A 15,447-nucleotide genomic window follows, 5' to 3' on the forward strand; every position below is an offset into this window, starting at 1 on the left:
CTTGTATTAAAGTTTTTCTTCATTACCCATTCAAGCCATCTCCAAGCATTATTAATTTCAAAGTGAGTTTCTCGTCAATTTGAAATACCTACACTTTAGACGATTCCCTTTTTTTTAAGACCTGTTTTCTTTGATTTGGAGTTTGTTGTCTATTTTCATTTGAAAATGAAATTTCAAAAAAAAAAAAGAAATCTGAGACATTTCAGATATGAAATCATGTCTCCTAGTGCTACTTCTCAAACACCTCTGGTGTCTCGAGTTACCTGGGCATGGGGGGGGGGGGCGTTTTCATGGAGAACATATGCTTCCTCATATACAGAGAGGTGGAGTTTTACATGAGGTCTGATATTTCTTCCCCTGTCAGCTCAGAGGCTGAGTTTGTGGGGGATCAGGGGCAGACTGGTGCAAATTGGGCTCTATTTTTCCAGCACATTCCTCTGCATAGACAGCTAATCACGAACCTCAGACAGACATCCCTCCTCCTGCACCATTTTTATAACTAGTACATCCAGTTTGTAATGTCTTGAGCATTTCTCCTATAATGTATGACTCTTCTCTTTCTTGGTTGGGGGGGAATAGTCATTTGGCTGATTACCTGGTCTTTTCACTTTCATCAGATATTGCTGATCAATTGACAGGTGCTGCCATGCCTTATCGGATCAGCATGCCTTAGCTTTCCATCACTTGAAGAACCTATATTTAGATCCTCAGAGGTTAGGTCCTCTTTAGGGTTCTAAGCCTGATGCCACTGTTTGTCTTAACCTAACTCAGTTTCCCAGATTCGTTTGCCCTTACAGTTGTTGTCTGAGGTCTATCACAGGTCTCCTATTCAATTTTCAGAGGATCTTAGTTATTTATTGACTTTTTCTTTGGTAAGGTTATCAGCTTCTGCTCTCTTCTTGGTCTCCTTAGGGTGGTTTGTTGCTAGGATCTTTTGTAGTGAGATGCCTTGCTTGAGGGAGTTCAACTTCCTTCTTTGGTTCTTAGAGATCTCAAAGAAGCTGCTTTTCTCAGATATAGAGTGAATGTGGCCCATCTCTTCTCTTTTGCACTGGCCTCTTGCCTTTGCCCGTTTTTACTAGACAATTTCCTGCATTTCCCGTATGTTTGTTGTACGAAAGAAGACGGGCAATGTGTGACCTTTCATCTACTTTTCTCATCTCAATTGTTTCCCCCAGCCACCTCGGTATGTTGTGGAGTCATTTTTTCCCTTTTGGTGACACCTAGTATGTGGATAACAATTTTCAATGTTGCCGATGACTATCTTCATATTCTGATTATGGAGTCATTATCTCCATTTTGTGCCTGAGTGACAGGTTTTTCAGTTTCACGCTCTACCATTTAACTTCGCACATGCCCCATATATCTTTTCCTAGATTGTCAGGTTCTTCTCATGTCATCTTCACTCATAGGGCGTTCACACTCACCAATAGATGGATGACTGGCTGGCTTCTTCTCGCTCCTTCCCGCCATTTGACAGAATTTCACACTCAAGCTCTTTTATCTGAAGATGCAAGAGCTCAGTTTTTCATCACAACCAAGAATTCTGTTCTTCCTCCCATACATTACTTCTTCCATTTTGTTTTGTTTTTTCAATTCCCATCTCAGTTGGGACTAACTGTCTCCTCTACACCTTCAGACCATAGATCAGGTAGTTCTTTTAATAAAGTTGTCTCCTTCTCCACTGTTGCATGCAGTTTTGTCATTTTGGAGGGATGTGGGTATCCTTGGAATCACTTTGGTAGTGCCTACACAGATTCCCTTTAATGGTCGTTATGGGACCAATGGAATGTTTGCATGTATGTGCTGGATTGTTCGGTAACTCTAACGGCTTTCAACCTGCTCGATCTTGGCTAGTGGTTGGACAGGGACAACACAACAGTAGGTGTTTCTCTCCTGCCCCCATGTCCAAAGATGCATCTTTCACGAATTCCTCTCTCCACAGTTGGGGCACTTGTATAGAGAATATGGACTTGAAGGGTCTCTGAATAAATGAGGAATCTTCTTTCTCTACATCAGTCTTTTAGAGCTTCTAGCACTTGAATCAGGTATGTCTCAGGCTCTCACATTGTTGTGAGTGAAGGTGGTAATACTTCACTCGGACAGTTCCACTGTGGTCTCCTTCACTTCCAAGCAAGGGGGCACTCACTCCAGGTCTCTTTGTTTTCAGACATTGGATCTTCCCTCCTTGCTTGTCATATTCCAGGTGTAATGAATTTAGCGGCCAGTCAGTTATCTTATCCCAACAGAGTTCTTCCCACAGAATGGATGCTTCTTCCACAAGTTTTTCATTGGATTTGCTTTCTTCGTAGGACACCTCAGATGGATGCTTTTGCCATAAACTGGAATGCCAATCTCCCATCCTTCGGGTCTCCTGTACCTCAGTCTCTCGTTTTGGGCATAGATGATCCCAGTCTGAATTGGATGGTCTTTACACATTCCCTCTGATTTATCTGTTATCCAAAGTTCTTGCACTGATTCACTCCTCGTCCTGTCGAGTTCTTCTGGTGGTGCCACCTTGGCTGGGTCAGCCTTGGTTTCCACTTCTTCAGTATCTTCTGGAGTGCCAACTTCTTCTGCTTCCTCTCTTGCCATACTTCTTATGTCAGTCTTGGTAGGACATTCTCCAACTTCATGCCTCGCTTTTATGCAATCTGTTTCATGAAGGCAGGGATTGACCTCTCAGGTGGCATCTTTATTAACACATCCAATTGACATTCTTCATTGGACGTTTATCAATGGAAATGGTTTACTTATTGTCAGTGCTCTCTCAGACATGATTTTAATCCTTCTTGTCCCACTGTGCTGCATGTTTCTCAGTTTCTGACATGGCTGTTCAACAAAGGATTGGTGCCTTTTTCAAATTCTTTGTATAAGGTAGCTCTGTCACCTAATTTTCGTTTTTATGGAAGATGTAAAGTTTTTGAGTCCCAGGTTTTCTCCTTGCTTCTGAAATATTTTTGGGTTATCTGTCCTTGACGTCCTTTCCAGGTTCCTCATTTTTATGACCACTTGGAACCAGATTGCCTTTTTTGCCTGGTTTGGGCTCTCCATTGTTATGTTGTATGCACTAAAGGTTTTAGGGGTTTGTTTCTCCTTATCCCCTGTTGCTCATGTTGGGTTCATCAGTTGGTTTGTATTGCTTACTCTGGGTTTTCATTGAATGAGTGGTGATTTCTTCAGGTCTCCTCTTATCAAGTTTGCCGTATCTTGATGTCCCTGATGGCTTGGGTTTTGTCACCCACTAGAGGAGATTGTACAGGCTAGTATGTGGACCACACCTAATAAATTTATATATCATTATTTACATAATTTGTTGATTGTCTCATTAGAAGGTTTTTGGCTATATCCCCCTATCGCTATTCTCCATGCCCCAGCTAATTTGTCAGAGAGGTGAGTGACTTCATTTATTTTGTGTTTGTTTCTTTTCTTTTTTCAGGGACCTTTTCATCATTTTCATTTGGATCCCACTCAGTGGTGGGTGTTGCCTGGTCAGGTATACTTCCTTCCAAATCCACACCAGTTACCAGTTGACTGATATAAAATTTCCTGGTAGCAACGAGCTCTGTTGAGATGGGGTGTTCCATAAGACCATCTTGTGCACTTTTTGGCTTGTAACCAATTATAATACAAAGACAAATACACTACTGAACCTCCACTCATGGATTATCAAAAGTAAAACTTAAGGGGATTTTGCCCATCCCTGCTGACCCCTAAATGAAATAAATTGGGGTTGGTTTGCTTTTCAAATAAGGAACATGATTCACCTATTGCACTGTCTCTGGAGCATCATTCCTTGGAACTCCCTAATGTGAGTATCCCCATTTCTCCTAGTGGACTGTGGCAGTCCTTACATCTCTGAATTTCCAGTTGCTGGAGCAGTGCAGGTTTATTCATGCTGAGTGATGCTTGAACTCATTATTCCACTCAAGGAAGAGAGGGTGAAGCTTGGTGCCTCCTACCAATAACCCAGGATGGTTTTCCCAGATGCATGGTAGGAGCAGGGCCAGCCCACGTGAGAACCCCCTCATAATTCTGAATCAGAGATGACTCTTCTATAACCTGTTGAGTTGAGCATTGACCTTCTTTTTGGTTATTCTTTTCATTTTGATGATCATGAAAGAGGGTCCCTGACTCTTCATAATTTCATCCGTGGAATGTCAAATCGTGTGCCATTGGTTGGAATTAGTTTGTATTATGTCCTCCTCATAATTCAAGGGGCAGGAGGTGTTGCCTTGACTCTCAGGTTGAGGAGTTAGGATTTTAATTGGTAATCCCATGGTGGGTAATCTCTGTTTCTTCAGGTTGAGTGAAGCGTGACAGGTCTCATAAATCCAAGTTTGGTTTGTTGAATTTTGTGCTTTTTCAGGTTGGGGGTGAGGGTTTGTTCATATTTGTGTTGTTTGCCTTTTGTTCATAATTTTGGTGGCTCGACATGCAACATTCTGTGACTTTCAGGTTGGGTTCCAATAATACAACGTTGCTAAACAAAAGAAAATGAAAAGTGGTCCTCATGCCCTAGCCACTACATCTTGAATCTAGATTTAGGTCCACATCTTTATAATTCCAATGATGAGACATGGGGCCTGGACAAATTCACGTTCTTCTAGAAAGGTTATTGTTTTGCCTCTGTGGCTAGTTGACCTTTAACACCCATGAAATAGATTTCTTGTTTTCTGGGAGAAGAGCATACCTGTTCCAGAAGTATTGCAGGATCCACTGGTGTGCTATTACTGTATTTAATTTTTGCACATCTCTCTTTTTTTTTTATGCAGATGTTTTCTGTGTGGATCCTGCCCTTGCTGGCTCCTCTACCTTCTTAATATGGGTTTCTAGCTATAGAGAAAAGAGGTAAATGTGTTTCTGAAGTTAATATTTTGCAATATCAAAAATGTATTTCCAATAATACTTAACCTCCTTTTACACTCTCTCCATGAAATGGCCAGTTTCGAGTCTATTAATTGGACCGTCTCAAATAATGAATAGAAAGTAATAATAGGGAGCTTATATACGGATCTGGCATAGGGAGCACATTGACATAGGTAGAGAGAATCACAAGATTTAACTTGCTTTGTGTAATATAGGGGAGTATAAAGGCTAGTGCAAGTGATGTAATATTCATACTAATGCTTAGATGGGCAGAGAAGAGACACTTTCATTGGGATAAAGCTGTAGTGTGAGAGGAGGTAAGTATTATCAAAAATAGATTTTTGGTTTAGGAAAATGTTAACATTCCAGCTTCTTGCTACTTTACAAATTCAACAAATTTCCCCACATTATCTGCCTTCCTTTTATGGTTTCATAAAATTACAAATTAAAAACAACTCTCTTTATTGGTCAAAAAAACAACTTCTACACTCAAAGTCAGCTCATTCTAGTGTATAGACCCAGAGTCTACAATAACCCTAAATTTGCAGGCACCCTCTTTGGTGCATGTCACAAGGTTTTACTCAGTTAAATTAAAAATTTAATGAAGCAACCTTACTATCAATGTGTGTCAATGATATTATCATTATAATATACATTATGATTTTGATACAGTATTAACTCCACTCACACAATCTTCTTCCTGTCCTCTAAACGTTGCTGAAAAAATGTCCACACTGAGCGCACTAGTCTGTATACCTCACCAATGTTGTACCACTATTGAACATGTACGTAGCATGTAAATAGCCTCCACCAATAGTATTGCACCATCTACATTGGCGCAGCTAGCTTCTTATGCTATTCCTGTATCTTGTTTAGGTGTGTGTTTTTTTTCATATGTGGCTCATGTTTATGATTGTGCTTCTTTGCCATTTCATTGTGATTGCATTCAATTGTATCAGGAATTTCTTTTTTGAGTTTGTTTCTTGTTACAAGAGATTTTAGTATGAATTTGCAATTCAACATATTGACTACAGAAATTCCCATTACAGTAAAACATTCTATGGATACAACTTCCCGGGATTTGGGTTTGACTTTATGTGCAGAGGAGGTACAGGCCTTAATTCGCAGGGAGCTAGATTCATATGTTTGGCTGGCAATTTCTTCTTTTCAACTTGACAATGTTTCTGAGAAAGAATACAATCGAGGAGACTATTTTCACTCTCTTTCTTGCACCTTCTTATTTTGGTCTATCACACTCTACACCTCTTAAGGAGTTTTCCCCTTCCATTTTTTTAGAGCTAGTTAATCAGGTTGTCAGTCAATGCATATTCTGGTTTTGCTGTATGTTGGAGATGTGGGTGATTTTGCTAGTTTTCTTTTTCCTGCTCCAATTGCTGTGCTGTCATGTCGTTCAATTAGGTAGAGGTTTGTTTTTCTCCTCATTTTTTCATATTGTTTCCAGTTCTCCCAGTGGTTCTTTGGTAAGTTTTTCGACATTTATACACTTCAAACATAGTGGACATACCCATGGTAGGCATGGCTCAGATGCCCTTTGTGTGGCTTAGCCCTTCTGTACACATGGGAGATTTAAGTTTTCATGTCATCAGTGCCTCGACTTTGGTAAGTTGGATATTTATGTGTCATTTGTTGTTTATGTTAATTTAAATGAGTTGTCAGATATTAATTATTACTTTGTTTCCTCAGTAATATTCATCATTTTGTATGTTTGTTATTATTACGTATTTTGTGGGCTAGGGAAGTTTGGATGGTTTGTCAGTTCAATATTCATAACTACTTTGTTAACTGGGTATGGTTTGATAGTTTGTTCTTTACATATCATTACTACTAGTAACATCTAATTCATTATTCTATCTGGATAATTTTTTTCATCATCAAATGTATTTCCGATAGGTACTTACCACTTATTACCCCTCCTCCCTACTTCTGATATTCTTCCTTTACAGGCTGCCAATTCTTGAAAGTGAGGATTGAGCAAGAATAGCAGAGGGAGCTAATTGCACCAGTATAGGTGCACAGTACTATTTGTTGAGAGTATTAATATGCCATATACATGTTCAGTAGTGGTACAGAATTGGTGGGGTATATAGACTGGTGAGCTGAGTGTGAAAATTTTTCCAGAAATTCTTAGAGGGCAGAAAGAACATTAAGATAGCTTTGTGTAAGAGCAGATAAATACCTATTGGAAATACATTTTCAGTGTAAGAAAATGTTAACCTCAATATTTTATATTATCTTTGTTTTAATTCCTTTATTTAAAAAAATAAACTCTTAATCTTTGGTTTTGTCGGACCTCCGTGTCTTGAGAGAAACTAAGCTAATTTCTCTGTTTATAAATTCTTCTTTCAAATTCCTTCCTGGAAAGTTTTGAGGAAGGAAAAATAAATCTTTTGGGAACTCTTGAAAGAAGCCAGGCCTACTTTCTACACATAGTCATATGATTTTGCACTCGATATATATTTCTGTTTATATCTATAAGCAATAGAAAGAGCTCATTTTAAACTGCAACTTCCCTATTGTTATATTCAAATTGGCACAAAGAATTCCTTACAAGTACTTGAAACCGATCTTGGTATTGATGATGCTTATGTCCTTGCTAGCACTTAACATTATTTGTCACCTAGAAATATGTTAGTTAGATAGACAGTTAAATTGTATTTAGGTTTTAGTTTTATATTTAAATTAATTTCAGTTGATTATGTCTTCTTTATGTTTTAAAATGATTATTAGAAAGGTTTAATAATTTTTGAAAATATAACCCAAACTTTGCCTTGGTTCACGAGGCTTAGTGTAGTATGCAAGTGCAACATTCTGCCAAAGGCTAAAGTATCTCTGCCGATGATACCATGATATTGCCTGAGAATGCCTGTTGACATGTTTTGCAATAAATAATAATGCTAAAGGATAGCAAAAGAAAAATAAAACTTTAAAAATAAACTACATGTGAAAATGTAAAGACTTGCAATTAAGAATATAACCAAAAGAAGATCTTTTAAGATTATTCGACAATAGATCAAAAGGTATGTAAATTTTTTCTTAATCTTAAACATTTCATTGCATTATATGTTGATGATAATAATCAAAATGTTCAGAGTCTGAGTGCAAATAATTACAATACAAAAATAAATATTTTATTAAAATACTTTATTACAATAATCTCATTCTTTGTGTACAAAATACTTGTAATTTTTAACAAAATCGTACCAGTTTTTGTGAAGATATGTTAAGAAAGCTCAGAGTTATCATAAGTATTGTTGAACTTCTTCATATGAGCCAAATGGGTACAAACTGTAACCATATAGTTGAATACATTTTTCAATAGAAATATTTAATACCAACACTTCTACAATCATGACTTGTGTATAAGTATATGTGTAGTGACTGTAAGGTCACAGATATTGACAATAGAAAAACTCCACTTAAAAATGATAGTCTGTAAACATTTAGGAGTATCCAGTAGGACCAGTCATTCATTACTTAAACCTAGCCACTCAGCTATTTGTTCACATGCTTAAACCACAGCTCACAGTGTTTCATATTATGATTTATCAATCATAACTAAAGGATCTTCAGACCTTTAACTCCATATTAAAAAAAGCTTACTCATAGGAAAAGACTACCTGTCTTTTAATAACTTATAAACATCCTTAGACATACAATTATTCTAAATAGTTTCACATAGGTTAGTTTTGAAGGTATAAGCAAGTTTATGTCGTTTTATTTTTCATACCCAATGGCTTAGCTTATGGAAAAATTTGAGGTTTGAACTCTGCAGTAAACACAGTACAAGAAGCCAATTGTTTAGCTTTATGCCTGACTACAAACAACTTTTTATTTTATTTGTTTTTGTTAATGTGTGAAGAAGTATTTCTATTGTCATTTCTATCAACAAAATGTTTATTTTTTACTAAGATTACTATGGTGTGATGAGAACTTAAAAGAATTTACTTTTAAATTGCCAAAAGAGTTGTATTAATTTTTTTTAATTCTAGAAACTATTTCTATTGAGTGTGTTTTAAATTCTTAGAAAGTATTCTTTAAATATATTAACAGAGGTTTTGATTTTCAATCTTGGAAAGAAGTTAGTTAAAAGCTGTTGTTTTTTTATTTGTTCAGCGCTGGATGGATCCAACCAAGGGAGTGAGGAAACAATTGAAAGGTAATTTTTAAATGTATACAGTTTATTTGTTTACTTGTATTAATGTAAGGTAGCAGTTTTCTGTGTGTATTCTAAATATGTTTCAGTCCTCAATCCTAATTTGACAGGCATATAGCAGTCCTTCACATTTGAAAAATTCTTAAGGGTTGTAAATAGCCCCCACCAAACAGTCCATGGGGGTTGTTAGTGGGCTGATGTTGTATTTTGATTCATTGTTTACAAAATTGGCTGAACTGTACTGTTTTCTTAACAACAAAACAGAGTTTCACTGGCTAAACTGAGACATGTTTACAGCATGCTACTGAACTGTTGACCTCTGATTAATGTGGCAGCTGTTGCAGCCTTGTGTCATGCGGAAAGTAGGTTATCAAATGCAATTGAGGTCACAATTAAATTTGCTAAAACTCTTCTTCCTAGTATAAATTTCTAATAATTAATATCTGATTTTGAAATTTAAACTTTAAAACATTGACTTATTTTCTTAGTGACAAATATTTGATGTTAATATACAACAATATAGTTTGAAAATGTTGTATTACTGTGATAGTCTAGACCAGTTAAAATTAAACTATCAGAGTCATAGCATCCAACAAGGTCACACAAAGCTATCCGTTGGCTGATTGTGTGGCCAATGCCATGGTAAATAATAACAGGACTAGAATTTAAGAGTATTTATTTCCTGGTAAAAATATAAAGATCAGTAGCAGACCCAAAACAGTGGGCATTATGACAGACTTGATAGAGGCTCTAACAGTCTCTTGAAGTGTCATTGCGATGGTGCCCATCGAATGTTAAGGACTGATTTAAAACATGTTGATAAACTGCTATTCTTGTGTACCTAGCCATTTGTGGGTTGAATTAATAAACACTTGTATTACAAGATGATCTAGCTCCGTTCTACATTTTTGTTCTACACTAAACCGATTAATGGAAGCACTTTGAAGAGCTTAATTTTCAGTTAGATTGGTTCAAACACCAAAAGTAACAAACCTTGTAAGAAAGTAATTCGGATGTGGAATATGGGTTTAGGACATTATTTGCAACTTATTGATTGTTTCAGTTTTGACCAGTAAATGTTCAAGTGAATGTAATGCTTGAAACTGTTAGGAGTGATGCAGAATGTTCAAGTAATTTGTAATATTGAAACTATGAAAAATGTTCAAGTAATTTGTCATGCTTGAAAGTGTTAGGAATGTTCAATTTAATAGAAGAACTTAGAAACACTTTCTTTTTAAAACTGGAATAAAGTAACATAAAATTCACTGTAAAAAGGAGAAAGTGCTTATTATGTAATTCATGAAGATATAGTATTAATTGGATTTATTAACCAGATTTATTGTACAGTCTTTTAACTTCAAACAAAGAAATATATTAATTTCTAGAAATGTTAAAAAGAAAAAACCAGATGATACATTTAGATGAAGTACCAGAATTAAACCCATTGTGATAGAGATTTTTCTTCATTGATGGAATATTGTTTCATATTTATGATATAGATGATGTGCCTTTTGATGTTGATGAAATGTCAGGTTTCCTATTTATATTGTATAATGTTGTCCTCTTTTTTTATTGTTTTATAGCAGTAATGCTGCTGATCAGATCACCAGTGTTATGGTTGTTGTTGCAGTGTTATTAATAAATTTGTTAATCAAATTAGCAGTCTTATGGTTGTTGTTGTATCATTAATAAATTTGTTAATCAGATTAACATTATTATGGAAGTTTTTGTTGTATCAGAAGTCTTATGTCTGTTGTTGTATCAACCGTAATGCTATAAGGTACTAATCTTATGACTGACATACAACTAGAATGATTAAAGTAGTTAGGTAGCTTAAATGATCTTATGGCTTTATTGTTATTGGTAATGTTACAAATTAAATAACCAGTTAATGACTGTTGCTGTATTCGTAACACCATAAATCAAATAACCAGATTTATGTGGTTATTGTAATAGCATAATTAATATTCTAAATGAAATTCAATTATAACTAATCATATTTGTTGTAGCGTTACTTTATCAGTGTATAAGTTTTATGGCTGTTATTAATTATCTTCTTTTAGCGGGACCTCCATATTTACTTTATTTTCGTGTAAAGTTTTATGTTTCTGACCCAAGTAAGCTTCAAGAAGAATATACGAGGTACTGTTTTTCATTTGTCTTTTATTAAAACATTGTAACACATTATTTTATGTGAAATTTCTTGTGCATTTTTAAGTTGATGGAAAGTTTTGATTTTAGAAAAATGTAATTATCTTTGATTTAAATTAAATTAGTTCCTTCATTATATAACAAATTGAAATAAAAGAGAATTATTTCATCAAATACCTTGAAACTGTTCAGATCTTCAGAAGTGCTATGCACTTCTCCACAGAACTGATAGCTATTACCTTGTGTCACTGTTGAAAAGATTTTTTCACATGCACCATGCCTTGAATGGAACTCACACCCCTACACATATTAACATGTACTGTGCCAGTGTATGATGCAATCCTCATTATATTATAGCCCTCCAACATTTGGAAGGTGAAATATGCTCTATACACAGTAGACCTCATGAACACTGTGAATATTAACAAAGACTTATTCTTTCTTTGGCACTGCTAGTGATTTAGATGTGTTTTTTCATTATGTATTATGGAATATTTCTGTTTATTCTTTTAAACTTTCAGTTATCATTTAAAATTGTAGTCTTTCTTCCTTTTATTTTCTTGATTTCATGAAAGGAAACTACAAAATTTTAAATCTTTCAGTTAGAACTTCTGATTTGAATTATCTTCCATTAATTTGATTTTTTTCTCTTAATCAAAATTATAAAATGTTGGACACATATTCCAGAGTTTGTGATATGGTTTCTTTGACAGAAACATTTCCCATCATTCTTTCCCCAATGTTTAGGTTTTGATAATTAATCAGACATTTCATCATTATTTCAATGCCCAAGGCCTTTGTATCATGAACATATTAGATCTATTAAAAACAAAACTTATGTACAGTTTTATGGATGAGACCAATTATTGTTTCAAGTATTTATGCTTCTTTTACTTTCTGAGGTTTTTACACTTCACAAATGGAATTGTATTATTTCATTGGTGACTGGAGGCATTCTAACAGTCAGTGCTGTTAATGCCATCATGCACCAGTTGGTTGGTTCCATTCTAACCTAGAATCCATGATTTCTGTCTGCTTATCCCCTGTTGCTTCAGCTGAGCCTGTCTGGTCTTTCAACAATTTTCTCCAGCTTGTCGTAGCACCTGTTTTACTTCTGGTTCTCTCTTTCCCCATTGATGAACAGATCACCTTATCTTTTTCCTTTGCTGCTTTGATTACATGATTATGTTACATTATTCTTCTTTCTCCAGTAGTTGTTGCTGAGTCTCAGTCCACCTTTCTGCCTCCTTCTTTTTCTGACTATCTTCTCTTTCCCTTTCCCCTGAAATTTTTATGCATGCTGATACCATTTTTTTGCAACAACATAATGAACCACCACCTGATTCGTACTTCCAGACCTTAAGCATCTTATTTTGAGGCCTATGGTCCTGATTCTTTGTCATTCTTAAGGTTTTAGTCCCTTGAATCTCTTCTTCCAGCTTGAAATATTTTTTCCTGCATTCAGTATGTTTGTCTTTGTTTTGCTCAGCTTCTTTGCTATCAGTGCACACTTCATCTTTTGATGGCTCTACATTTTGACGATGACACCTTCACTGTGAATAACCGCACCTAACTATTCTCTACCCTGGCATCATTTTCTTCTTTCTCAGTGTCCCACTTAACTTGGTTTATTTTGTGTGTTGTTTGGTTCACCTCATTCAGTCTTATTTAGTCCTCTGTATATGGGCTTGGTCATTTTGACTAATCTTACAATCATCATGTAATCGTGAAACTATACATACTATAAATTTTAATGTAGTAATTGTATCTTCATGAAATTTGGCAAGCTTTTAGTAAACATTACTAGTCCTGTACACAAAAAATCTCAGATTTTTAAAGTATTGTACTAAAGAATTGTCTGTGAATTTGTGGAATTAAAATCTGAACTCGTATTCTTACTAGTCTTATTTTTTTCATATTACAGTTTTTATATTTTATTGCTGAACCTCTGAAATATTTTTTAAATGAATAGCAAAGATTTTTTTTCTGCAAAAACTTCATATCTTATCTGTTATTTGCTGTACTCTAACACTGTATATGTGCTCAGTCAATATAAAAATATGAAATCAGTCTACATTATCCTTTTTTTTTCTAGAATGACTGCGTATTGTTGTTGACAATATAAAACTAATGTAATTCATATCTACTACTAATTTAGATTTATTGCTTTACTACCACTTAGACTAGTGCCAAAGTGAATTATCACAGCAGGGAAGCTTTGTGTTAATATAGCATCGAGTTACCATCATGCTTGGGCAAATTACACTGCTTTATTCACAAGATGTGCTTGTTGTATTGAGTATTTTTTATTGACTTTTTTTCCATTTAGTTTTTCTGATTTAGATAGTATTAAAATTTGAATTATAAAATAGTTTAAGTAAATTTTGAATGCAACTATAAAAAGTCATGATGTGCACATTTTGACCTATTTGTTTTCATACTGTTAATCCTATTAGGACAATACCATTTTAAAACCCCTTTCTGCTCATGTTACTGCATTACATTCAAAATTTAATTCAACCATTTTACTGTTAATGTATTTTAATGAAATTATTATTATCAAGTACATTATAATTCAAAGTTATATATTATCTAAGTGTTTATTCAATAATTTCAAAAGAAACCTCAAAAATAATAATTAAAACTGCATTTATTTTGTAATGCATTGTGGTTACAGTTATCAATTTTAAGAGCTGGTATAGATGAAACTGTGTTTATAATTTAGACTTTTTCGTTCAGAAATTCAAAGTACACCCTATTTAGGTTGTTTACCAGTAATTTGAATACATTCCAAGAACTTATCCCAGATGAAACCATTGTAAAATTTCCTCAGTTCAAGATAAGCCACGCCAATTTGCAAAGCAAAAGTTGTGTTTCTAAGCACAGTTTTAAATTTAATGGCATGCTTATAACCAATAGAAAGAGCAGATTTTATAGAATCTTTCTTGTAAATTATCTTCTACCTATCATCATTAACATTGATTATGTAGGCGTACAATTCCTAAGTATATTGTTGTACATCGCTTTCCTTAGCGCTTGTCAGTAGCACTGCCTATATATGAATAGCTCTGATTTGATTGTTCATTGAAATGCTATTTTAGATATCTCCTCAATAGGTCATCAATAATATACAATAATGTACAGTGTTTATAAACATAAATAAAATCACAACCTATATGTCCAGAATGTAACTTTATTCGCTCAATATTTTGCTATCAGGAGCTGTCAATATCCTAAAAGTTCACTAATCCAGTTAAATTGTATCAAGTTTCAATTTACGTGTTTAGAAAGTTCATATTATATTAAAATAATATTAAACAATTTTGAATTTATATTGTTAAGACAAATCAAACCAACAGTGCTAAATAAATAACATGTGCAAACCAATAAGTTAATGATAAACATCATTGGATTTAGAATAGAATATGTTATGTACCTAAAACATTTCTTAATATTTGTATTGGTATTTTTTCTATGTTATTATATCAATACATACATGAAACAATGTCTGAACATATATTTCAACATTTATAAGTGTGTATAGAGACTTCATCAAAGTTCAACATATTAAAATCTTTAAAATTCCATTAATATCTCTACACTAAAGGCCAACCTTTCTATTTGTTCAATTTTGGTTTATTTTTCTTGATTAAAATGGATTCTTTAATCTTTCTGTCCAGAAAATTATGACATTTAGATAAAATCTTGACATCCAATAAGATGTTATCCAGTTGTGGTAGGCCATGTTCTTTTCCATAATGTTCTGCAATAGCATTGTTAGTATTGAGGTTTTGAATTTCACGCACATGTTCAGATATTCGATCATGTATGTGTTGGCAAGTTTCTCCTATATACGTGCGAGAGCATCTGCCACAAGTTACTTCATAAACAATGTTTTTACTATGCCATCTATCACGTAGTCCATATTTAGTAGCTTTACAGTTATTTTTCATGCATCGTGTTTCTTTATTGTATGCTGAATTTGTTATTAAGGCTTCAAAAGGAGATGCCTGGTTTTTGTACTAGTTTAATAGGTAATTCTGATCTTCTAATTATTCTCTTTAGTTTTGTGGTGATATTATCATCTATATATTGATTCACCCAAGTAGCCTGAGCTTTAGATGTGCTTTCTTTATTTCTACGGTTCAAGAGAACATGTCTGTTTTATTTTTGCCTTTCAAAATTTCTTATTATGCTTTGTATAAATTCCTGTGGATAGGCATTTTTTCTTAACTCGATGACTACCGGCTACT

At 34.4% G+C, this 15,447-nt stretch overlaps 1 protein-coding gene across 1 annotated transcript in view; it reads left to right on the plus strand.

Annotated features, from left to right (window-relative positions):
* Window positions 1-15,447, plus strand: part of LOC106459945 (tyrosine-protein phosphatase non-receptor type 4-like) — a 265,493-nt gene that overhangs the window by 81,011 nt on the left and 169,035 nt on the right. Inside the window, exons 7-8 of the mRNA XM_013919617.2 lie at window positions 9,004-9,046; window positions 11,107-11,185. Coding sequence (XP_013775071.2) covers window positions 9,004-9,046; window positions 11,107-11,185 — 122 coding nt within the window. The remainder of the gene's footprint in view (window positions 1-9,003; window positions 9,047-11,106; window positions 11,186-15,447) is intronic.

The sequence above is a fragment of the Limulus polyphemus genome, unplaced genomic scaffold (genome assembly GCF_000517525.1).
Source record: "Limulus polyphemus unplaced genomic scaffold, Limulus_polyphemus-2.1.2 Scaffold685, whole genome shotgun sequence".
Taxonomy (NCBI): Eukaryota; Metazoa; Arthropoda; class Merostomata; order Xiphosura; family Limulidae; genus Limulus; species Limulus polyphemus.